Genomic DNA, 25824 nt, shown 5'->3' with positions numbered 1-25824 from the left:
TTCGAACGGGGAGAACTTGGTAGATGACTGTGGAACCTCCCGAACCACCAGGAGCAGAGGTGGAAGTAACTGGTCCCAGCGGCGGAGATCATCTTGGGGAAACTTGCGTAGCATGTTCTTAAGAGTCCGATTAAATCATTCTACCAGCCCATCGTTCTGGGGTTGGTGGACCGACGTGCGTAGCTGCTTGATTCCCAAGACCTCACACACCTGCCGCAATACCTGAGAAGTAAAGTTGGTGCCCTGGTCCGTAAGGATCTCCCGGGGCAAGCCTACGCGTGCAAAGATCTTCACGAGCTCGCCTGCAATGCTGCGGGCCGGGATGCTTCAGAGGAGTGTGGCCTCGAGGAACTGGGTAGCATAATCCACCATTACCAGTATATACTGGAACCCTGCAACGCTTTTGGGGAGCGGGCCCACCAGGTCCATGGCCACTCGCTCGAAGGGGGTTTCGATTAAGGGCATGGGGATCAGGGGTGCCTTAGGGGTCTGGGCCGGAGTGGCCAACTGGCAGTCTGGGCAGGACTTACAATAGTTCCTTACCTCCTGGTGTACGCCCGGCCAGAAGAAGCGCGTCAAAATCTGGGACAGCGTCTTCTCGTGGCCTAGGTGTCCAGCCACTGGGATGTCGTGGGCTAGTTTCATGATGGCTCGCTGATGGCACCAGGGCACGAGGAGTTGAGTCTGGGACTCCCCCGTATGGGGGTCCCTCTCGACCCGATAAAGGTGTTCCTGCCGCAGTTCAAAGTGTGGCCAGTGGGCCGCCTGGTGGGGATCAGTGACGGTGCCGTCGACAGCGGCCAATTGTTCGTACGCCCGCTTGAGCGTGTGATCGGCCCTTTGATCATGGCAAAAATCAGTCTGAAGCGGGGGCTCCTCAATCGCTTCCGAGGGAAAGTCCTCTGATTCGCTCGTCAGTTCGGTGGGGTCGGCTGCTTCCCCTTCCTCTGCCCCGGTCTCATGGGGATCTCCTTCCAAGGCTGGTGTGACCCTCGGGCGTTCACTGGTGTTGCAGCGGAGGACTTCTGCGAACTCTGGCCAGTCCCGCCCCAGGATCACTGGGTATGCAAGGCGCGGGGCTAGACCCACCACCATTGGTCGAGTGACCCCCTCTACTGTTAGCTGGGCCCGAGTACTGGGGTATGGCCCAGTGTCCCCGTGGATACACTGCAGCCGGATCATCCCCAGGCGGGTGTCGGCCTGGGGGCCTAAGGTTTGGCAGACCAGCGTTTGGCTGCAGCCTGAATCAATGAGGGCCACCTTTGGGTAACCCTCCACGACCCAGGGCACTGTGATCTTGGCAGCTTGGGGACGTTGGGCACGGGCTTCCCCAGAGCAGACCTGGCCAAAGTTGCACTCTATCGCTGGGCAATCCCATCGTAGATGACCGTACTCCCTGCAGAAAAAACAGGGCCCAAGGTCTGCTCATCCTGGCCGGGGATGTGTTCCTGCGGTTCCCCGGGGAGGGTTCCGGGTGGCCTCCCGCGCCACTGGAGAAGGGGCTGGAGCTTGTCGCTCTATGGCCTCCGTGGGTCGGGGTCGGGGCTCGGGACCCCGGTAGAAAACTCAAGAATCGGCCCTGGCGGGAGCCCCCCACCTCTCGGGGTTGGGGCGCCCCACCCCGGGGAGGGGCTACTCGACTAGTCGGACCCACCGGTGTCTCAGCTACCAGAAAGTTCTCCATCAGGGTGATGACAGCGGCTAGCATGGTAGGCCGATGGCGGAGGAACCAGGCCTTTCCTCGTGGTGGGAGGATGTGGATAAATTGTTCCAACACGATCTGCTCCATGAGCTCCTTTGGCGTTCGGGCTGCAACCACCGCTTGCATGCTTCTCTTAGTTCCTGGGCCACCATCCGGGGCCGGGCCCTGGTGGGGTAGGCCAGGCTCCGAAACCGCTGCCGGAAGGTCTCCAGACTCACGTCCAGGGCATCTAAAATTGCAGCCTTTACTTGGTTGTAGTCCTGTGCTGCCTCCGTGGACAGGCCCCGATAGACCGTCTGAGCGGTCCCCATCAGGTACAGGGCCAGGAGGGAAGCCCATTGGTTCTGGGCCCACCCCACGACAACCGCTACCTGCTCAAACGTTACGAGGAAGGCTTCTGGATCATCGCTGGCTCATCTTCGTTAGCCGGATAGGCCGGTTTAGCTGCGGGGTCCCCTCCGGGCCTCCCGGCTGCGGTTCTACGGGTCGGGACAGCGCTGTCGCAAACTGTTGTAAGCATTGCCGCTGGAAGTCTTGATGCTGGGTGGTCAAGTCCTGAATCAGCTGGTGCTGCTGGGCTCCTAGCTGTTCGACCAGCTGTTGTTGTTGCTGGAGCTGGGCGGCCCGCTGCTGCTGGAGCTGGGCCGCCTGCTGTCGTTCCTGGCTCTCTGTCAAGAAAGCGAAGAGCTGGGACAGATCCATCTCTCGGGGAGGGGGGGTTCTCTCCCCCGCAGCTTCTTTCTCACAGGGGTCGAGGGCTCGGGCCCACATTCTGGGCGGAAGTCCCCACTTCTGGTACCACGTGTAGGGGTCCGCTATTGGGGTTCACCCCTCTCTGGGGCAGCTGGGGGCCAGGCTGCCTCACTACCTGAGGCAACAACGACAGTTCAGGGCTCAGACCCTCAGACAGGGGCTGAGCCAACAGTTCAGTCTAGTAAGCCCAGGCCCTCGGGGCAACAAACAATACTGCAGGACTCAGACCCTTAGGCAGGGCTGAGCAAGCAGTTCAGTTTATCCAGCCTAGGCCGTGGATCAGGGCGGGGCAACAAACAGTGGTGCAGGCTCAGACCCTCAGGCAGGGCTGAGCAAGCAGTTCAGTTATCAAGCCCAGGCCCTGGATCAGGGCGGGGCAACAAACAATGGTGCAGGGCTCAGACCCTCAGGCATGGGCTGAGCAAGCAGTTCAGTTTATAGAAGGTAAGATGCCCAGGCTTCTGGGCCTGAGCGTTGAGGTAAGGGGGAGACTGCCACCCATGAGTGGGGTGGCAGGGGGGACGCAGGCCTGCCCACTCCTCTGCGTCCCAGCCCGGGGCCCTAACAGCGGCAGGCAACCTGCGGCTGTGTCAGTGGGGATCCTGGCCACAACACACTGACATTGGCTCTGGTTCGCCTGCAGCCAGACTAGGGTCGGCTGCCCCCGGGCTACTTCCAGACTCCCCCTTGGGGCTTACCTGGATCCTGGGGTCATCCTCCGCAGGATCCAGGTGCATGGGTTTGTCCCAGCCGGGGCTGGAGGGCAGGTCTGGCAGCTCTTCGGGGTAGTGAGCACGGGGAAGCTCCGGCAGCTCCTCTGGGTAGCGAGCACGGGGAAGTTCGGGCCACTCTGGGTGGCTAGCCTGGGTTGCAGGAGTCTCCCAGTTCCGAGCTCCCGGACGTGTGCTCGCTCTGGCCGCTGGCACCTCACTGAGCTCGGAGGGCCCGCCTTTATACTTCCAGGTCGGCGCTTGATCCTTTGCAGGGCGGGCTGAGAGCTCTGTAGCTCTGCCCAGTCCAGCCTCCGGCTGGGCTCTTCGTCCTCCGGGGCAGCTGGGAGCAAGGCCACCTCACTACACCCATTTATTTTAAAGGTATTTTAGATATCTCACATTGTCTTAATGATACTCTTCATGCTCCAACATTCACCACTTCAATATTGAAAATTGTTAAAGGTAATTTTGAGTTAATGAAAGACAGCAGGGTTGTTGTGTGATATATTTTGGGGAACAGCAGGCATCTCAATTCTCCTGACAATCTCAGTTAGAGTATATCCCCAGGGATGGAGTTAGGACCACCAAACACAAAGCTGGCCTAGAAGCATAGGGTTTCTCATCTTGTCCCCTCCTGCAGCTTTTTATACAGGAAGAGTGGATCGGCTCAGTATTTTAACTTTACCCTTCTACATACAGTGTATCCTCATTAGATTCAGGGAAGATGAGTCAGGAGAAAAAAACCACAACCCTCTATATAATGAGAATCAGAACTGGTCAATTATAAGGTAAAAGAGTGCTGGTGACCTTTACTAATTAGCAATGTGAAGAACTGTTTTAAGAATGCATTCTGTATCTTGTTACCCAGATTGTATCGTGATTAAAGTTTATGGTGCAATGTTTCTCTTATTCTTTCTAGAAGCACAGGATATATTCCAAGCAACTATGTAACAGGAAAGAAGTCCAACAACCTTGATCAGTATGAGTAAGTGAACATTAGCATAAATGTGGGAAATAGGATAAAATAAACCTTAAGCTTTAGCAATTGCAAGGATATATTTTAAAAATAAATCTGTATAAATTTATAGATTACATAACGAAGATCAGAAGTGGAACTTTTCAAAAGATTTGAAGTACATTTTTTTTCTGATTCTTCTTTCACTATCACTGTTTCATTGTGGTAAATATCTTGATTTACAGTGATGGAAATGAGAGGAGATTGTCATGTACTTTTGGGTCCAAATTTGAGCAACAGCAAAGAAGTATTGCTAGGACAAGGGAAACATTTAAGGAACTTCATCTATTATAAGTCTGTGTTGAATCTTTAATGTGAAGTGGCATGGTCATCTGAAAGGAATCTGACTATAAAAGAATAAAGTAGTGTCCTTTATTCTCCACTGCACCCAAGCAATGAACATAAGCAGCACAATGAAAATATAGATGACCAGAGAATCTGGACCAGTAAGTCCAAATTTGAACAAAAGAGATATCCGTGTGCAGTTTAAACATTTGTACATTCAATCAGCTAATCAAATATAAACAACTGGAAATACAACAAGCATTTTACAACAATATGGGTAATTATGAACTACTTATGAGAGACTTGAGAGGATGGAAGTTATGAAGCTCTTTCGTAATCCTGTTTCTTCGAATTAAAATTTTGTTTTAAAATATCAGGTTATGAACAAGAGCAGGCATAAACTACTGTGCTGATATATTAAAAACTTACTAAAGTTTCGTATGAACTCATACTAAATAAAATTAAACTGCAAGAAAAGATATGTAAAGCAGGATATAAAACTACATTATTAATTACAAAACTTTGGTCCAAATTATTTATGACTCACATTTCTATTTTTTGGCCAAAGATAGATGTTCTTTAGGGATTCATTTTCTCATCTTTACTAGATGTTACTCATTCTTTTCCAACATTACTCCCTGAGTTTTGAGACTTTTATTGAGAGTCTTGCCTTGCTCTGTGCTATGAAATTAATAAGGAGAGATACGAAGAAATCATGCTGAATTCTCTGGTGCAACCACTTTGCACCTCATCACCAGCATGCTGTAGTCTGGTTCTAACCAGCTCAGGGAGAATTACTCTGGTGCAAAAGAGAGAGCTGTTAGAGATTTAGCCTTGTAGTGTTGCAGAGCTGATGTAGGGGCTGGACTTGTATGCTACTTTTTCCCAAATTCCAGTGTAGCGGGGAAAGAGGGCATAGCTGGGACATGCGATACCATGCCAATCCCCAGCTGTGTTTTTGACTACTGTGGCCCATCGGTAACTGGCATAAATTTGAACACCTCTTTGGCTGTTCTAACCTAGCACACAGGATTGGCTATGCACTGAGCTAGCACCAAGATCAGGGATGTGCAAAGGTAAACTTTGACTCACTTCTACCTTGCACTCTGAATAGATCAGTTACCCTCTAAAATCTAACCAACAAACTCATACCTTACTAATAAGCCCAATCAGTAACTAGATGATTGGTGTGTAAACAGCCTGTTCAAGATTTAGTTAAGAGTTCAGTTGCTTACGATCTTTCACTGAAATGACAGCTGTTAATACACATATTTGACTGGTATTATGGTTGCAGAGTAAGTTATATTACCTGAACTTTATTGGGCTCCATGCTTTTGTTAGAGCCTATTGAGTTTGTTTCAGAACGGTTCTGTCTATAAACTACACAATGTAATGATGACTGAAACTTCTTGTAAATTCACTGTATTTCAATAGATTCAGTTCTTGTCCTCAAGTTCTGCAAACTATGTTGACTCTGTTTGACTTCCTATCTTACATAAAACAATGTTATGTAGTTACTAAGTTTTTTTTTAATTGCTAATATCTTTAAGAGTTTAGAATTTTTTTCCAGATGGTATTGCAGAAATCTGAACAGAAGTAAGGCCGAACAACTTCTCAGAGATGAGGTAAGTATTTGTATTATTGTATCAATCCAGCACAAAATTGTTAACAAATGGAATTCTCTTACGGTAGCTCCTCTTATTAAAAATGAAATGATCAGTTAACTCTGACTCATGAAAATTTCAGGGAGCACAAGTAAAAAGAAAGACAGCATAACATTGCTTGGAGCCTGAAATTGTCATTGTGCTTGGATTTCAGGATAAAGAAGGTGGTTTTGTGGTGAGGGACTCTAGTCAGCCGGGTCTGTATACGGTATCTCTTTATACAAAATATGGAGGGTAAGTTACTTTTGTCACTAATTACAGTTTCTGTTGTTTACATTTGATTTGCATAGACACATGAGCTCACAGGTTACAAAAAGGAGATTTATTTGTTCAACAAAGAAATAAGCCCAATATTTTAAAAGGTGGATGCCTAAAATTAGCCCCCTGAATCCACAGTTAGGCATCTAAATGTGTAACCTTATTTTCAGAGGTGCAGAGCACTCACAGCTGTTACTGGGATCAGTGCAAGTTGAAGGTGCTCAGCACCTCTTAAAATTGGACCATTTGCTGAAGTGGTTAACTTTAGGTATCCAACTTGGAAGTTTTGGCCTAAATTTTACAGCCTTGATAATGCCTTTAAGACAAAGGCCACTTTGGGAGTGGTGCAAATTCCTGCTGCACCAAAAGGGTCTCTGAGACACATTGTACTTAAAAGCACTGCAGTGCCTCCAGGAGCTTCAGGGAGGGCAGGGAGAGAACAGCCAGTGATACCCTTGAAGTGGGTACAAGTGCTTTAATCAGTGTACCAAGGGACCAGTGACACAGAACAATACATAGGAGTGAGCCCACTCATCATCGCCTCCTCTGTACACAGTACTGCCACTGTGGGTGCTAATCTTACACAGTCTTTGAGCTCTATGACCACAGTGATTGTTACAGCTGTTGTATGGGTAAACAAAGCAGGTGGCCATTTGTTCTCTCTTATCCATCTGGCAGGGCTAGATACAGTTTTATATCTATAGGTGATTTCATTTCCTATTTAACATGTACCTCTCTTCTGGATTCATTCCAAAAAATGTGATTGTATTTTAATTCTTGTTTTTTAGAGAAGGTTCATCAGGAATAAGACACTACCATATAAAAGAAACAGTGACGTCACCAAAGCAATACTATCTAGCAGAAAAACATCTTTTTAACACCATTCCAGAGATAATTGAGTATCATAAACATAATGCAGCAGGTAAATGAATCTGATTTTTCTGTCAATTAAATAGAAGCAAATTGAATAGGAAGATGATGCCATCTTAACATATTCTCTCTTCAGACTATAAATGCCCTTTAAAGGGACTATGGGACACTGCCTTTTACAAAATTTCCTGTTTATAGCATCACTCTAAAATGTTTTTTTTTTAAAAATCTTCTTTCTAGTTCATGAATAACTTCTAAATTTTACACATTGAACAAACTCCTCATAATTAGGGAGTGTTCAGAACTATATAGTTTATTTTTACTGTAGTCTCTTTTCATTAAATTTTGAATCCATCCAATATCTTTCATTAACTTACTACACAGTGGACTAGATCCTTGGCTAAGGTTTAGGGACAGACAGATAAGACAATTAAGGGGCTCCAAATGTGTTGTAAAGCTCACCTTTGCATTCCCCTGATCCTGATTCTACTCTGTGTAATATTAGTACCCCAGAGTAACCTAAGGGCTTTAGCCAACACCGGCTACTAACAGATACAAGGGGCTGAATAGGCAGCTGGGAATTGGTATATACGTATCCCAGCAACATCCTCTATGCCAGTACTCAGGAAGGGATGGTTTAGGAACCTATACACCAGCAATATGGCACCAGACAATTCTGTTGGCACTGTGGTGATCCTGTAGCTGGTTATGCTAGCAGTCAGAATCCACTGGCCATTTAGCACACATTCCAGGATATTGACCAGTGCACAGAAATTAAAATGATACAGTGATTTTCACTCAAGTCCAGACAGTGGCTGATCCCATCTCAAAGGATATGTTTTCAAGATGCTTACATCAAATTTGAGGGGACCTGGGATCCTCTGAGAATTATCTTAGGAAGTTTTTGTTACATTATTTGAATATAAATAATTCTAAAATAATAAATCTGGAAGCAAGATAAGTGCAAATTCCTCTCCTCCAAAACATAACAATGACTCTTATTTATTGTCATAATTTTAGTTCATTTTTAAAAATTATTTACTTGGTTATTGTTCCCTCTGTTTTATCCTTTATTCGTTTACTATCTTTATCTTTTCCTAACTGGGTGTTAGGAGAATATTTAGTCAAAATGGAGTCTGAATAAAAGGGATTTTATGTGAGTGACTCTTGTTATTATAAATGGGAGCTGCATGCACTAATCATCAAACATACTGATGAGACTATCATCAAACATACTGATGAGACTATACCTTTTAGAAAATCTTTCCAACTTGAGCTACAGTAGGTGCAGTCCCTCCTCAACAGCCAGTGGTGGTATTCTAGATGCTAGATGTACATTATTTTAGCAATAAAAAATACAGACAACATGTAGGCCAAATTTTAAGAGTTCTTATTTTCAGAGGGGCTGAATGCTGACAGATTCAATGTTAAAGAACATAAGAACATCCATAATTGGTCAGACCAAAGGTCCATCTATCCCAGTATCCCGTCTTCCGACAGTGGCCAATTCCAAGTGCCCCAGAGGGAATCATCAAGTGATCAAGACAAAGCAAAGATGTATACATCAAGAATAAGTTCAGTTCTTTTTTTCCTAGAAGAAAGAACTGTCACTATATCCTCACCTCTATTTATTTATATATTCTGTCCCCCTACTTGCATTTTCCTGTGACACAAAGTACCTTTCCTAGGCCTGAAGAAGAGCTCTGTGTAAGCTCGAAAGCTTGTTTCTTTCACCAACACAAGTTGGTTTAATAAAAGATACTATCTCACCCAACTTGTCTCACTAATCCTGGGACCAATATCACTACAACTACTATATTCTCATGGTTATCCAGTATTATAATACACAATAAAAATATGAGTGACTTGCTGCCTAACACTATTTTGTGGTAGACTATGTTCCATTTATAAATTTTCTCCAAATTTTAGGTCTTGTTACACGGTTGCGATACCCAGTGACTCCAAAGAAGAAGCCTGCACCAACTACTGCAGGGTTCAGCTATGGTAATAACACACCTTCATAAATATACAGTAATTTCCTAGAAAGTGAAATTGTGTAAATCTAAATTGACAAAATATATACTAAAAATAATGGAAATCTCTAATTTTTTTATTGTGACTGTCTGGATTAATTCTTTAAAGCCTCACAGGAAGAGTAGATTTGGAATCCAGGTGTGTCAGTAAATGCAAGGACTACATTACTCCTGAAGGAAGTGGCAGGAGGGTCTGTTCTCCACAAGAATTCATTGCCTCCCTTTATTGCCCCTATGGATGCTTGGTGATCTGCATAGTTAGAGGGCCCTGCCTTTTCCTCCTTTGCAGGCCCTCAAGCTCATTCTGCTACTTAAATTGGGCCATACCATACGTTGTTTTGGCTTTCTGTGGAGTGGGATGGGATGGAACGGAATGGAATGATCTGGCTCATACTTTAGCACATCGGACATTGTGCATCTCTAGGTTATGATGCTTAGATGAATTGACAAAATTTTAGATTAGGGCAGTTTGCTGATTCAAGTATAATACAAGTGATAATACAATGTCAATCTATATAATAGGAGTCCAGGATTGGCACTCTGTGTCACTCTGAAGCCTGTTATGTCTTAGGGTCAGTCTGAAACAATGGAAGCAGCTACAAGCATGATTGAGGGTTCTTTTTGTTCAGAATACCACCAGATTCAATCATCACTGGATTTTGCAGTCAGCTACCATACAATTTTTAAGTTCTCAGTCACTTTGACTTTATGAATTAAAACAGTACATCTATGCAGAGCCATCCCATCCATAGGAGGGACTGGAACAACAGGCCCGGGTCCCATGTTTTGGGATGCAGGGTCCAGGGTGGCCTAGAGGGTTAGTGGGGGGCCTGGCGCCGGCCCGCTCCACCCCACCGACTCCCAGTGTCACTTGTGGAGGGAGCAGAAGCTGGAAAGAGGCAGCACAGGGGCTTGAGGGAAGGGGTGGAGCAGGTGCGGGAAGAGGAGGGGCAGGAGTTTGGGGGAAGCTAGGGACGGCTCTGCATCTATGCCATGCCAAAAATATTAGATCATTGTGATATCAGAGGTAACTCAACAGTTCACCATCCTTACTCTACAACTAATTTGCATGCCTCAATTTCATTGGTTATATGAGGGAGATTGCACGGATGGTGGATTAGGATCATAGAATTTAAGGCCAGAAGGGACCACCAGATCACCTACTCTGACCTCCTGTATATGACAGGTCACCACAGTGCCCAGCACCCACACAATAAACCCAACAACTGAAATTAGAACAAGATATTACAGCCCTCAAGAGACTAAACTGTATGGATTACTTGGTTCAACTGCCACAGCTGTGTACCCAACTGCCACCCGCACAAAGCACCACATTGCCTAGCACCACCCCACAAATCAAAACAACCATCTACACAATACAACCAGTATACACAATAAGCCCAAACACACAGAGCCCCTCTCTTCAGCACACACCCCTCATCTGCCACGAATCCACACAACTCTCCCAGTGTAACACAACCCACACACAAATCAATGCAGCCATCCACACAACAACACAACTACTACACACAATAACCTCATACATCACTCTGAAGCCTAGAATGTCTGTTTGAGTCAGTGTGAAGTGATGGAAACCGCTATAAGTATGGTTGAGAGCTCTTTTTGTTTAGAATGGATTTATGAAAAATAAACCCTGTCAAGCTAACATGATATCTGTTTTTGATGAGATTACAAGTTTTGTTGTACAAAGTAATAGTATTGACATAATATACGTAGACTTCTATAAGGTGTTTGACTTGGTACCACATGACATTTTGATTAATAAACTAGAACAGTATACGAATAACATGGCACACATTAAATAGATTAAAAACTGTCTAATAGATCTGAAAATGTAACTCTAAATAGGGAATCAGGCTGCTTGGTTTCCAGTGGGGTCCAACTTGGATCAGTTCTTGGTTCTATGCTATTTAACATCTTTATCTATAACCTGGAAGAAAACACAAAATCATCACTGATAATGTTTGCAGATGATACAAAAATTGAGCAAGTGGTAAATAATGAAAAGGACACTGAGGTGCACTGGATGCAAGCAAACAATATGCATTTTAAAATGGCTAAATGTAAATGTATACCTCTAGGAACAAAGAATGTAGGCCAGGCTTACAGGATAAAGGACTCTATCCTTGGAAGCAGTGACTTTGAAAAAATGTGTGGGTTGTGGTAGATAGTCAGATGAATATAAGCTCCCAGTATGACGCTATGGCCAAAAGGGCTAGTGCAATCCTGGGATGTATAAAAATGGGAATCTCGAATAGGACTAGAGAGGTTATTTTACCTCTGTATTTGGCAGTGATGCTGGAACACTGTGTCCAGGTCTGGTGCCCATAATTCAAAAAGGCTGTTGATAAATTGTAGAGGGTTCAGAGAAGTGCCACAGGAATGATTAGGGGATTAGAAAATGTACCTTATAGTGACAGACTCAAGGCGCTCAATCTATTGAGTTTTACAAAGTTAAGATTAAGGAGTGACTTGATTATAGTCTGTAAGTATCTCCATGGGGATATGTATCTATATAGAGATATAAGTATCTACAATATTTAATGATGGACTCTTCAATCTAGTAGAAAAAGACATAACATGATCTTATGGCTGGAAGTTGAAGCTAGACAAATTGAGACTGGAGATAAGGTGTACATTTTTAATGGTGAGAGTAGTTAACCATTAGAACACTTTATCAAGGGTCAGAGTGGATTCTCTATCACTGACCATTTTAAAGTCAAGATTGGATGTTTTTTCTAAAAGATACTCTCTAGGGATTATTTTTGGGATGTTCTGTGTCCTGTGCCATACAGGAGGTCAGGCTAAATGATCACCGTGGTCCAGTCTGGCCTTGAAATCTATGAATCTATGAAAGAATATGACCAGGTTTAATCATCACTTGGATTCACAGTCTGTTACTGTCCAATTTTTAAGTTCTCAGCCTTTTTTAAGCACACGACTTTATGAATGACACCCATTCAAGAGCATGGGCTTTCAGTGACTAGTATTTAATTAATGGTTTAAAAAACGGAGTCTGATTTTGACCTCTGTCTTGGTTAAAAGTTTGTTGTAGGCTGTGGCTGTTTCACAATTCATGAGATACAAAGATTTTTAAAGTGGTTCCGAAGTACACCTAAATCCCCAAATTTGCTAGTAGTATTTTCACACACCCCTCTGTCACTTTAGATCTAACATGTTCCCTATTATAATTTAACAGTCATTGTTTTTTCTTTCTTATAGAGAAATGGGAAATTAATCCATCAGAGTTGACCTTCATGAGAGAATTGGGGAGTGGTCTCTTTGGAGTGGTGCGTCTTGGCAAATGGAGGGCGCAATATAAAGTGGCCATCAAAGCAATCCGAGAAGGTGCAATGTATGAGGAGGACTTCATAGAAGAAGCTAAAGTAATGATGTGAGTTGCTGTATAATACTTAGCACTTATTCCACATGGCCCAGGTTTCTGATACATATGCACTTCTTTATAAGGGGGAGGGATAGCTCAGTGGTTTGAGCATTGGCCTGCTAAACCCAGGGTTGTAAGTTCAATCCTTGAGGGGGCCACTTAGGGATCTGGGGCAAAAATTGGTCCTGCTAGTGAAGGCAGGGGGCTGGACTTGATGACCTTTCAAGGTCCCTTCCAGTTCTAGGAGATTGGTATATCTCCAATTATTTATTTTTTGTTTTATAAATAAAAAATTCTAGCCAGGTGAGATTTGTACAGTAACTCCTCACTTAAAGTCATCCCGGTTAACATTGTTTCATTGTTACATTGCTGATCAATTAGAAAACGTACTCTTTTAAAGTTGTGCAAAGCTCCATTATAATGTTGTCTTGGCAACTGCCTGCTTTGTCCACTGCTTGCAAAAAGAGCATCCCGTTAGTGCTTGGTGGAGACTTGTAGCCAGTGTGGACCAGCAGCCCCGCTATCATCTCCCCGCTCCCCTAAGTTCCCTGTGCGGCAACTGCCCAGCAGACTATCAATTGCCTGGCAGTTCAGCTGTCCCTCCCCCCACTGCCATATACTGCTCCTTGGAACTGCTTCTGGGAGCCTCCTGCTTGCTGTGTGGGGCGGGAGGGGGGAAGGGAGAAGAAAGATGCTAATGTGAGGGTGGTCCCCCTCCCCACTGCTCCTGCCCCCTGCTTACTCCATCTCCATAGAGCAGGGGGGCACACGACAGGGCTCAGGATGGAGGGAGCTTGCTGGCAGTAGCTGCTGTCTCAACTTGCTGATCTACTTGAAAGGGCAGTGTACTTAGAGTTGCATCAGCATACTTAAAGGGGCAATACGCATCTCTCACTCACATACATGCTGTATATCTCTGTCTCTCTCTGCCATGCTGTCTCCCCTCCATCCATTTGTGCTGCCTTGTAGAGTATGAGGCTACAGTAACAACGTGTTAACCCTTGAGGGATCAACCAAGTGCTAGTTCATCATTTAGCAGTAAGGCATTCCCTGGGAAATATCCCACCCTCTTCCACCCTCTGACTCCACCACCTCAACCAAGCTTCACAATCATCATTGTTGTGTATAGTATTAAATTGTTTGTTTAAAACTTATTGTGTGTGTGTGTGTGTGTGTGTGTGTGTGTGTGTGTGTGTGTGTGTGTGTGTGTGTGTGTGTGTGTGTGTGTGTGTGTGTGTGTGTGTGTGTGTGTGTGAGAAAAAAATTTCCCTGGACTCTAACCCCTCCATTTACATTAATTCTTATGGGGAAACTGGATTTGCTTAACATCGTTTTGCTTACAGTAGCATTTTTCAGGAACATAACTACAACATTAAGTGAGGAGACTTCTTGGAGGGATGAAAGGTACAATAATTATATGTTTTAAATCTTTTCAGGAAGCTAACCCATCCTAAATTAGTTCAGCTCTATGGGGTCTGTACACAGCAGAAGCCTATTTACATAGTGACAGAGTTCATGGAACATGGGTGCCTTCTGAATTACCTTCGACAAAAACGTGGACACTTTAATAAAGATACCCTGCTGACAATGTGCCAGGATGTATGTGAAGGGATGAAGTACTTGGAGAGAAACAGTTTTATCCACAGAGATCTGGTAATATCATATAAGCCTCTTTACTACATTTCTGATGTATGCATTAATAGTTAAGGGTAAGAAACTGTTTCTATTCTAAACATGTCTCTTTTTCAGTTACTCATAACTTTCTCAAATATATGCTATTGTTTAACTGGTTGTGTTAATATTAAGCAAAATCCACAAAATTAACCCACCTGCGGCAAGGAGGAATGATTGAATTTGCATGGGCAGCGGATTAAAAACCTCCGAAGTGTTTTAATAAAATTATTATTGTTGGAAATTCTGCACAGAAAATTATGCTTTATAATATATTAATTTCATTATTCAGAATTCTTACTAACCACATACAGTAATTTCTCCTGCTCATTTTATAATATGTCTCTGTTTCAGTAAGTAAGCACTTAAAAGAATTTATTTATATCTTGTCTGTTTCATCATTGACCTAGTGACTGATCTTAATGAAATATTTACTTTGGTGAGCAATGGGATGATGTCTTGAAAGCTCTCTATCTTACACAGTGGTTCTAGTATGACATAGTTTTAGATAACATGTAGGAGTCTAAGATAAGTAATATACTACTGTTCCTCTAAAACAGTGGCTCTCAACCTTTCCAGACTACTGTACCCCTTTCAGAAGTCTGATTTGTCTTGCATTACCCCCAAGTTACACCTCACTTAAAACTACTTACTTACAAAATCAGACATAAAAATACAAAAGAGACACTACATTATTACTGAAAAAATGTTTACTTTCTCATTTTTACCATATCATTATAAAATAAATCAATTGGAATATAAATACTGTACTTGCATTTCAGTGCATAGTATATAGAACTGTATATACAAGTTGTTCATATGAAACTTTAGTTCGTACTGACTTGACTAGTTTTTTTTATGTAGCCTGTTGTAAAACTAGGCAAATATCCAGATGAGCTGATGTGCCCCCTGGAAAACCTCTGCATATCCCCTGGTTGAGAACCACTGCTCTAAAACACAGTTTCATTTGAAACACTGCTTGCTTTAATAAAAGGGAAAATCAGATCATTAGAGTTGATCTTCCTTTTTTGTATACTGTATGCATATGAAGGACAGCTATACTAATGCTAATTTTCACTGGAGGCAACAAAATTATGTGTTTCTCTGAATGATGAACTTTGCTATATCATTAAGATATTAGGGTCTGATTCTCTTCTCACTTATACCCATAAATCACGTGCAACACCACTGAAATGAGTTAGAACATGTGGGAAAAGAGACTAGGGCCTGAGAAGGTTCTGATGTACTAGAAATGAACAAAATGCTAAACGGCAGGGGGCCTGACTGTGATCATAATACTGAGTTTATACCTATGTAATTCCATTGCTTCAGAGGAACTATTCCTGCTTTACACTGGTGTAAGGGACAGAAGACTCAGCCCCCATAGTTTTAGTTAAATTAAGTAATAAATAATAAAGAATATAAGCAGATAAATCATGTCATTCAGTAGGTGTCTAATTTCTGAGCCAAAATCTGATTTTAAACTGGTGTAACTCCACTGTCTTCAACTGACTTTGATTTATGCTAGCATAAGTGAAAAGAGGATCAAGCACTACATATAGAAAATGAACATGCAAATAATGCAATATTCTCTCACTATAAATTATGATTGGGCTTCACAACAACAGACCAAATTGTACAGTTATTATTCATGCAGAATTCCTATCAAATTCAATGTGAGTTTTCTGAATAGTGATTGTAGAATTTATTCCAATATACAATAAATAGAATTTCATCTAATCATGTTCTTATTTTGATTTTTCCTCACAATTAATTACATAATTATTCCCTTTGCAGGCTGCCAGAAACTGTTTAGTGAATGAGTCAGGAGTGGTGAAAGTGTCTGATTTTGGAATGACAAGGTACAGCCAAGTTGACATACTTTATTTGCAATGGTTTTTGAATGGATTTGGCATAACATGTGTTCTTGCACTTGAGACATTACATCACTTTAAAATTACAGACAAAAATGACATTTCTTTCTCCAGGTAACTAACTTGTCTTATTTCCAGTGGTTTTGTAAATTTCTCCCTCTCAAACTTACTTATTTTGTGGTCACAGTGTGATATTTTCTTTCTTTTTTAAAAATAAGAAAAGCAAAATGATGCAACTTGTTTTGTGGGGCATTATAGTGACAGGCACTTTAGCACATCTTACATATAGATGGAGTAAGGAGTTGTAGCTTCCAGCCTGTTCTAAACAGAATACACAGACTAGGCTCAACCCCCTGCTGTGCATCACTTTATGGAGACTGGGCCTCTTAACGATGGGTATAATGGGCCATAACTGGTTGTAAAGTGTTTTGAAATCCTTAAAGTATTGTTATTATAATAACTCCGACACATTTAGACAATTGGATTTTGCTTGCATTGGTTAAAATATTATTTTTAAAAGTCACAAGACATCTATGTTCAATGTTGAAGAAAAACCTATTTATTACTGTCATCACCAGCTTTGTATTCAGAAAAGGAAAACAGTTGTTCATGAAACAGTGTAGCTTTCCCCTTGACCCCTCCACTTTCTGTATCTTAGAAGTCCCTTTTTACCTTATGCCAGTCAACACATTTGTTCATCTGGGAACTTGGCTGCTCCTTATCTGCCCCCATTAGGATAATCTAGTATAATCTCACCCATTTAAAACCTAACATTCACTCAAATTTTCTCTGCCAAAATTCTGTTGTGGTGGGTTCTATATTCAGTCACTCTCAATGAATTCTTTATCAAAGGTGTTCAATTAGCAACTCATAAAATGATTTTTCTTACTGCCAACCCTATAACTCACCCTGGGATCTGAAAGTCAAGATGGGCTCTCTCTTTTTGCACTATCACAAGGAATAAAGTTGTACAACATTTGTTCATGAGAACAAAATGAAAAATTTCACATCTCATTTTCCAATCTTCTTATGATAAAAGATTCTCTAAAAAGAATCTGAAAATTGTGTTGATGATGCACAATAGAATCTAGTCTTCAGTAGATGTAGTCAGACTGCAGGGTTAGCAGTTGTAACACATTATTTTTGTAAATAAAGAAAAGAGGGACACACTGGCCCCAGATAGCCTGTCATCTGTGTAAACGGTGATGCAGGAACACTAGGAGGCATGGTGCCATAGGGTGGGACAATTTCTCTTGAAGTTTCTCTACACTTCTTGCCAGCTCCACTGATGGGTCCCTGTGGGGGCACTATGAGGAAGCAATCGGAGAACAGGGACTTTGACAGTGCCCGTTGTTGTCAAACTGCACCGTGCCTGGTTCCTTTCACCCTTCCCATCTACTCAATTTGTGCACTCACATGATATCTGAACACAAACTGTCCCATGAGCACCAGATCTCTGTGGAGTAAGAAACTGGCATTTTTCACATAGCTCTTTTCCTCAGTGTAACAATGTAATTCATACATGACCTACAGCAGTGGTTCTCAAACTTTTGTATTGGTGACTTCTTTCACACAGCAAGCCTCTGAGTGCAACCCCCCTGCCCCGCTTATAAATTAAAAACACTTTAAAATATTTAATACTATTATAAATGCTGGAGGTGAAGTGTGGTTTGGGGTGGAGGCTGATAGTTCCTGAGCCCAAGTTTGAGAACCCCTGACCTACAGTATGAAATGAATAACTACAAGGAAAGACTGTGTAACAATGAGAAAAGTTAACAGGCATAAATAAAACGTTAGCACTATTACTGACGTTTTTTTTTTAAAATACACTTTGTGAGACTAACAATCACTAACCACTAGGTGGCAATGTGAGCTCCTAAAATATAAGCAAATATGACATAAATGGTGATTTCAGAAAGGGAATCAGACTGGAAATATCACATGCTTTTGTTTTTTAGGTATGTCCTTGATGACCAGTACACAAGCTCTTCAGGTGCTAAATTTCCTGTAAAGTGGTGTCCCCCGGAAGTTTTTAATTATAGCCGATTCAGCAGCAAATCAGATGTCTGGTCATTTGGTAAGACACTCTTTAGCAATTAAATATGGAAATTATTTTTTTTCAATTCACCAATAAGCAATTAGGGTCCAATTGTTCAAGGAGAATCCAAACCTCCTAGGATATGCTCAGTGAAATCATTGGTCCTGATCCTTCTCTCATTTGTCCCAGTTTTCCACTGATGTAATTCCATTGAAGTCAGTGGAATTACTTCTTATTTACACAGATGTTAGGTGAATTAGGCCTGCTGGGTAGTTAGGGGACTGAGCTTTTTCAGGATAGGGCCCGTATTGAACACATTTATCATTCAAAAAACCAAATCCATAGTTAGTGGCATACAAGTATTTTAAAGAAGTATTTGTTATTTACTTGACAATCTATTCATGCCTTTCATTTTCCAGGTGTTCTAATGTGGGAAGTATTTACTGAGGGTAAAATGCCCTTTGAGAAAAACACAAATTATGAAGTGGTAACTATGGTTAGCCAAGGACAGCGTCTGTATCGGCCAAAATTAGCTACCAAGAATGTGTATGAAGTGATGGTAATGTGCTGGCATGAGGTACATTTCTTTTTCTGTCCTTTCTTTACCCACCAAAAGCTGAGTTTTGTTGCCACACCTAATTATCAGTCTAAAATTCTGATTGCATTTTATTCAAAAGCCACCCTTCTCAACCATGAGGTGGCCTTGAGGATCTCTCCTTGTATTCCATGCATACAGGCACTATGGAAAGAAACATGGAGAAAGGTGTGGGGGAAAAAAAATGAACAAGGCAGTTAAGCTGCTATTGTTGATGGATCAGCAGGGGCAGAACATAATAAGAGATGAGGTCAGAAATCTAGGCCAGGTTGGAACTTGGTGTATTCTTGAAGGTAAGTCTTAAAATTTGAGGAGTGACAAAGAAGGAGACAATGGAAGAAGACAAAGGGACAGGGTACAGGGAAAGATCAAATGGGAAATAAGAATAAGATGGTTTTAGTGGCCATGATATACATGGAGGATGGAGAGATGGGTATTGGAGTGACCACATGGGAGCACTTTGAAATAAACAAGGTGGTTAGATGCCGAGAGGTCGTTACACAGGTAGGGAAATAATTTTTTCTCGTCACTTTTTTCTTTTTAACATGCAGTTATTAACAGAGAGCAGGGTAACTAAAAGTGAAAACAGGTCAATAATGGTACCAATGAGAACAGAGGGAAAAGTAGGAAGAAATGACAAACAGCAGCAGAATTAAATGTTGTAGTTCAAAAGATATGGTGCTCCACATGGTTGAAGGCACTAAAGCCATATATTGGGATCTTCTGCGTCAACTGATCCGACACATTCCTGAAATCACCCCACCTATGCAAACAGAAAACTTCCTCTTTCACTGACTATGGGCCCCGTCCTGCTCCCACTGAAATCCATATGAATTTTGCCATTGACTTCACTGAAAGCAGGACTGGGCTCTGTGACTTGGTAATGTTTAGTATTACTCCAATGACTTCCTGACACCATTTGTCTCACTCAACTTTCATGTTTATTTCTTAGGGGAAAAGATCTCTTTTGCTTTATAATTGCTCTAGAGCAGGGGCAGGAAAAGACCAAAGGGGAAACCTCTGTGAAATCAGCAGAGTGTCATTGCCAGGGATTAACTAAAACAGGCAGCTGGTAAAAATACAAAATCCATACATAAATGCAAAAAGCATAAAAGCAAAAATAGTTGAACTAGAATTCCTCACAGAAAAAGAGGACCTTGATGTATCAGGCATTATAGAAACATGGTCGAATGACAAAAATCAATGGGATACTGTAATACCTGGCTATAAATAAGGCTGCGAGTCTGTCCAGGTGGTCACGGAAGTCACAGATTCCATGACTTTTTGTGACCTCCGTGACTTCTGCTGTGGCTAGTGCTGGCTCAGAGGCTGCCCAAGCCAGGAAGTTCCTGTGCCAGCAGCAACAGTTTGGGAGTGTGGGAGGGGGCTTAGGGCTAGAGCAGGGGGTTAGGGAGTGCACGGAGGGCACTTACCTGAGGTGGGAGGCTCCCTGGTTCCCACTGGCATGGTCCCCCTGAAGCTCATAGGTGGCGGAGGGTGAGGGTCTCCAAGCCGCGAGCTGTCTGTGCCCACAGGCCGCACCTCTGCTGCTCCCATTGTCTGCAGTTCTTGACCAATGGAATCTGCGGCAGCTGGTGCTTGTGGTTGGAGCAGTAGAGCCCCTGCCCTGGCCCCTGCCTCTGCTGGCTAGGAGCTGCAGGGATGTGGAACTGGGTAGGAAGCCCCATCAGCTTCCCCAAACCTCCACAGCACCAGTAGGGGTCCTGGGCCACATGCCATGGCTTGGCTCCTCCCACCCCCAGTACCAGCGGGCGTCCCAGGCTGCATGCTGCGGCCTGCTCCCCCACCTCCTCCAGCACCAGCAGGGTCCCAGGCCACCTCTCCCAGCACTAATAGCGTCCCCAGACTGTTCCCCGCCAGAGCACCTGCAGCCCCTTCCTAAGTTTTAGTCAGGGTGGGCATTTTTGGTAAAAGTCATGACAGGTCACAGGCCTGCAAATTTTTGTTTATGGCCCATGACCTGTCCATGATTTTTACTAAAAATACCCGTGACTAAAACACAGCGTTAGCGATAAACTATACAGAAAGACAGACAAAGTTGAAGTAGTGAGGGAGTAGTGCTGAACACAAAATATTCCATAGAATCCAATGAGAGTACTATGCAGTTGAATTTATGATACAAATCTCAAGCTGTAAGAATATAAATATATTAGTATGCCTATACTAACAACCTCCAGATCAAGAAAAGGATATGGAGTGCATAACACTGAAAGAGATTAGAGGCAGCAACATTGAACAAAATGCTTTTGAATAACAACTAGCCAAAGGCATTTTAAAAAATGACAAGACATTCTTCAAGCATGTCAGAGTCAGGAAGGCTGACAGAGAATCAGTCAATTTGCTGGGTATAAAATAATTCATGGTAAAAAAGGTAGGTCAAGATCTTCTGTTTTTGCTGTCTAATAACACAAGTACAAAAGGACCTCAATGAAATTAAAAGGTGGTAAATTCAAAAGTGTTACAAGGAAATACTTTTTCACACAATATATGATTAGACTGTGGAACTCACTGATACATGATTCTTGTTGAGACCAAGAATTTGTCCATTTAAAAATGGACTGCATATTTATACTGATGACAAGAGTTACAATAGCTATGGCTAACATAAATTTTAGAAGGGATGTTAAATTTCATGCTGCAGAGTTTAGGCCAATCTCGAAAGGCTTTACAGGGAGGGGCAAATTCTCACTTCTGCCTAATGAGAGGCTTCTGGCACCTTCCTCTGAAGCATCTAGTGCTGGCCACTGTCAGATACAGGCCGCTGGCCTAGATGGCTCTAGGGTCTGATTCGGTATGGCAGTGCCTTTATCAACACAATAACCTTCTTCCACCTAGAAATCTATTAAGAAAAATAATGCTGTATAACATTTTTAGCATTGTGTGAGGTTCTAAATTAATTTTAGATTAATAAGAAATAGAATAGCATACAACCTCATTTTATGGCTTCACCGGGTATGAGATGTCTTAGCAATACTTTAGGTTAATAGAAATTTACCTGCCATGTTTCTTTATGCTGCCTCTCATCTGCTTAAATTTAATGGCATTTTTTATCTTTTTACGCATACATTTTTCCTGCTATTTTATTTTGTACACATTATTGCTTCAGCAAAATAAAATCTTTCTGATGTGACTTTAGTAACTGGCAGTACAACAAAGCATTTTAATTCTTAGAAACCTGAGGGACGCCCTACATTTGAAGATTTGCTGCGTATAATTGATGAGATAGCAGAAAGTGAAGATGCTTTCTGAAGAAGAGGAGTGGAGGCACAGGAATTCTAAGTACAGCAAAGAATCAACATTCAAGAGACATGGCATTATTCTTTAAGAGCATGATCCTGCAGACTTCTGAGTGTTGCTGAATGAAGTGTGGAGAGCCTAAGCATTAACACTTAGCATTTCCTCAGCAGTCATGTGGAGAAAGTTCCACATAATATAAAGAAACATGCACAATATATTCACCAACATGGGCTGTGCGTGCCTGCATTCGGAGAGGCTAGTCCCCAGCCACCTGCCCTTTTTGCTTGAGGCGTTGCCCTCTTCCAATCCTTCGCTCTCATTGAGCAGTCTTCTGGCATAGCCCTGAACCCTAGCTGGTGCCCGGAACAGCCCCGAGCCTGGGCTGGCCTGCTGGCACCCGAAGCAGTCTGGAGGAACCCTGAACCCTGGCTGGCCGATTGGGGCCAAGCCCTGAGCCCGGGCCTCCCAGAGGAGCTCTGAACTTCGCCACAGCCAAGTCCTGGGGCTGCAGCAGGGAGCATTAGCAGAGGATTGGGGCAGCTTAGCCTCCCCCAGCCTCCATTACACACCACCCATGCCTGTGCTCTCTCTGAAGAGTTACTATGGGGTTAGTGAAAAATTGGGATTGATACATGGAGCACATTATAGGGTACGGCAAAAGTACAGACACTTAAGTGCAAACTAGTAAATGCAAATGATATATATAGTGTCCATGTTTATGAGTTTTGTTTTACTCTTGCTGCCAGTCAGTAGTAGGAGCTGCTTGTGTGCTTAGGAGCTTTGCTTAAAAACTAAAAGCAAGGTCATTTTGTGAGGGCCACCTGCTCCCATAGGAATGCTTCCAAAGGTTCTCCTGAAATATTATTTCTCACAGCCTGTTGATTAATGCTTTATGCCAGTGATGGGCATCTTGCGGGCCGCACTGGCCGCCACTTCCCGCAGTGCCCATTGGTCGGGAATGGCAAACCATGGCCACTGGGAGCTGCAGGCGGACATGCAAATGTAAACAAACTGTCTGACAGCCCGCCAGCGGATTATCCTGATGGACCATATGCGGCCCATAGGCCGCAGGTTGCCACCACTGCTTAATGCCATATACTGGGGCCAATATTCTTGCTATGCCATTAGTCTGTTTTACCCATGCCACTCAGCTTACTTTGCTCATCTGTGTGTAACAAAGCACCATGGTCAGCCTAGACCAGTGGCTCAAGTGCAGCACTCAAAGCCCTCACTGTAGGATTGAGCCCTAATTTATTTTATGCCAGGAAGTGTTTCTTGGGAATTTTTCACCAAGAGAGTATCTGGGACCAGTCCTGAGACCAATCATAGCAATAAACAGCATGCACAATACATGACAGCTGACTTTCAATGGACTATAGCACACTGAATTTGATTAACAGTTAACTAATTTATATACTATATGTACTGTAAATGTATACTGTACACATTTATTTATATGAAATGTAAGTGTTCTGTTCCTGAAAATGTTAAACAACAACAAGTTACTCTATATTATATGTTACACATACAATGTGACATATGGCATCTGTGGATGAAAGAAAACATACTTTGATTTTTTTTTTGTTAAAATGGCAGATTTTCTATAATTCTGTCCCTGGTCATTTGTGAAATAAGCTGTATAGTCTTAATAGCAAATGTCATACTACAGTATGTGTATAATAAACCAAATGTTAATTGTTTGGAAACTTGAACAACAGTTTGTCATTGATTTATTGACAGATAATGATTTATTGGCCAAACATTTTGCTGGTATAACTATTGACATCCATGGAGTGACATCAGGGATGCATAGGACTGAACATCTTTCGATGGGTATGTTAATTACTTACAGCAGGATTCAGCATCAGAGGATATATACAGATAGTACAGACAGCCCTGAGCCACATTATGAAATATTACATATTTAGAAATTTTATTGAGTAAAAGTAAGGATTACAGCAGATGTACAGCTGATATGGTTTGTGGGATGTGGTTTACAAAAGCATGATGGGTCTGATCATGCAAAATGGTGAAGGTTGCTATATAGGGTTGAGCTCCCTTAACCCTCACAAAAGGTCCCCATATGCAACTTATGTGTAACATGCATACAAGGTGATAAATTGGTGGGATTATTAACTAGGGCCTAATGCAGCAGTCTTTTCTATTGAAGTCACTGAGAGTTTTCCATGTAGAATAATAGTATGGTCAACTAAATTTCCAACCAAGTAGTTACAAGGGAAGTTCGTAGTGAACCCTGTATTTAGGTTGCCTCACACATATCTTATAAAAAGATTCTTGCACCTTTTTGTTTGTTTGGGTTGTTTTTTGTTTGTTTGTTTGTTTTTTGGTTTTGTTTTGGAAAAACTCTACCCCTCTATTGTTTGCCGCAGGCCTTTAAATTTAATAAGGAGAAAGTCTTTGGACTAGAGAGGAGGCTTTTCTTTATCCCATGAAATTCCATTCAGGTTTAATTAAGTTGTGAACTGTTGAAAAACACCACTTTGATTCTCTTGCACAGAAGAATTATGGCTGCATGAAAAAATAATAAGCAAACACAAATATTCTAAAGACCCAGCCCCAAACAGCCACCAAAGTAGGAGCAGCAGCACATGCTATACTGTGAAAGCCTGGAACCTGCCAGACCATCTGTAGCAGCTGGGCTTACCCTGCCCTGCCACCGCCCCCAGCACATGGCTCACACATCCCAAATCCACCCTCCTTCCATCCCATGTGATGGAGGCATCACGTGGGACAGGAGCTCCCCCACCTCTCAGGGCAGAACAGAGAGAGAATGCATTCAGTAGGTCCTTGTAAATGTCCCAGACCCAGCACATAGTGTCAATTGCCCTCTCCTTCCTGGGATAACATACGTTGGGTGCTACCTGCTAACATAGTCAAGTGTTAGCAGTCTGTGTTGAAGGTTTTGAGCTTGTAACTGGGTTAACTGTATCTCATGTGTTCCCTTATGGTCAACAGTCATGCTAAAGGCAGCCTAGCTCAGTTTCCCCTCTTGGACTGTTCAAATAAAATCAAGCTTTTTCTTGGTCAAAAATAGCCCTCCTCGGATTTATTAATATAAAAAAGAAACTGTAAATAAAACTCAAAACTCTCATAACAAAATCAATTTATAAATCCACACAATCCAAGGTTTCTCTTCCTTCTCCCAAGCTGAGCATTCCTGCCTGGGGCCTCTGTAGTCCACCCTGCTTGATATGGGGTTCTCCCAGGCCTCCCTGCCTAGGGAGCTTTGCAGTCCCGTTCCCTACACAGAAAGCTTTTAGACTCTGCCACAGCTTCCTAAACTGCCCACCCCCCATCCGTCACTGCAATGTCCTACTCCTTTTAAACTGCAGTAACCTGATTCCTCTGAGGCAGCTCATCCTGTAAACCTCCACCCTATGGAGGCAAATCACTCTGTTACAGGGCTCAGACCCTTCTGATGATGCATGATAGGGGAGTTGTTACAATAACACATTCCATTTTTCTTTTTTTTAAAATAAAACCTCCAGGAAATTACAGACAAAATAACAAGTTAAAAGAAAGTTATTTGGGTGCAAAGTCCAGCCATATGAAAGTTGGGAAATGCTAGCTTTAGTTAGTGCAGAATTAGAGTTGTTGGGGAATTTCCAGCAAAATAGGGATTTGTCAGACAATGTCAAATCGTTGAACCTGAAATGCTTTGTGAAAAC

General features: G+C 42.7%; 1 protein-coding gene across 3 annotated transcripts in view; it reads left to right on the top strand.

Moving 5' to 3' along the window:
• The window catches only part of TEC (tec protein tyrosine kinase), a 103505-nt gene extending 79658 nt beyond the window's left edge, over positions 1-23847 (top strand). For 2 of the 3 annotated variants that reach the window (XM_030563340.1, XM_030563341.1), the window contains exons 8-18: positions 4088-4153; positions 6039-6093; positions 6287-6366; positions 7179-7312; positions 9190-9264; positions 12537-12708; positions 14136-14352; positions 16168-16232; positions 18203-18321; positions 18702-18859; positions 22070-23847. In XM_030563340.1, coding sequence (XP_030419200.1) covers positions 4088-4153; positions 6039-6093; positions 6287-6366; positions 7179-7312; positions 9190-9264; positions 12537-12708; positions 14136-14352; positions 16168-16232; positions 18203-18321; positions 18702-18859; positions 22070-22147 — 1219 coding nt within the window. In that variant the 3' untranslated portion in view covers positions 22148-23847. The remainder of the gene's footprint in view (positions 1-4087; positions 4154-6038; positions 6094-6286; positions 6367-7178; positions 7313-9189; positions 9265-12536; positions 12709-14135; positions 14353-16167; positions 16233-18202; positions 18322-18701; positions 18860-22069) is intronic. The other variant, XM_030563343.1, reaches the window with a different exon arrangement.
• Positions 23848-25824: the final 1977 nt, after the last annotated feature.

This window comes from Gopherus evgoodei, chromosome 5, assembly GCF_007399415.2.
Source record: "Gopherus evgoodei ecotype Sinaloan lineage chromosome 5, rGopEvg1_v1.p, whole genome shotgun sequence".
Taxonomy (NCBI): domain Eukaryota; kingdom Metazoa; phylum Chordata; order Testudines; family Testudinidae; genus Gopherus; species Gopherus evgoodei.
Note: the sequence above shows the minus strand (reverse complement) of the source record. Positions and strands in the feature narration are given on the sequence as shown.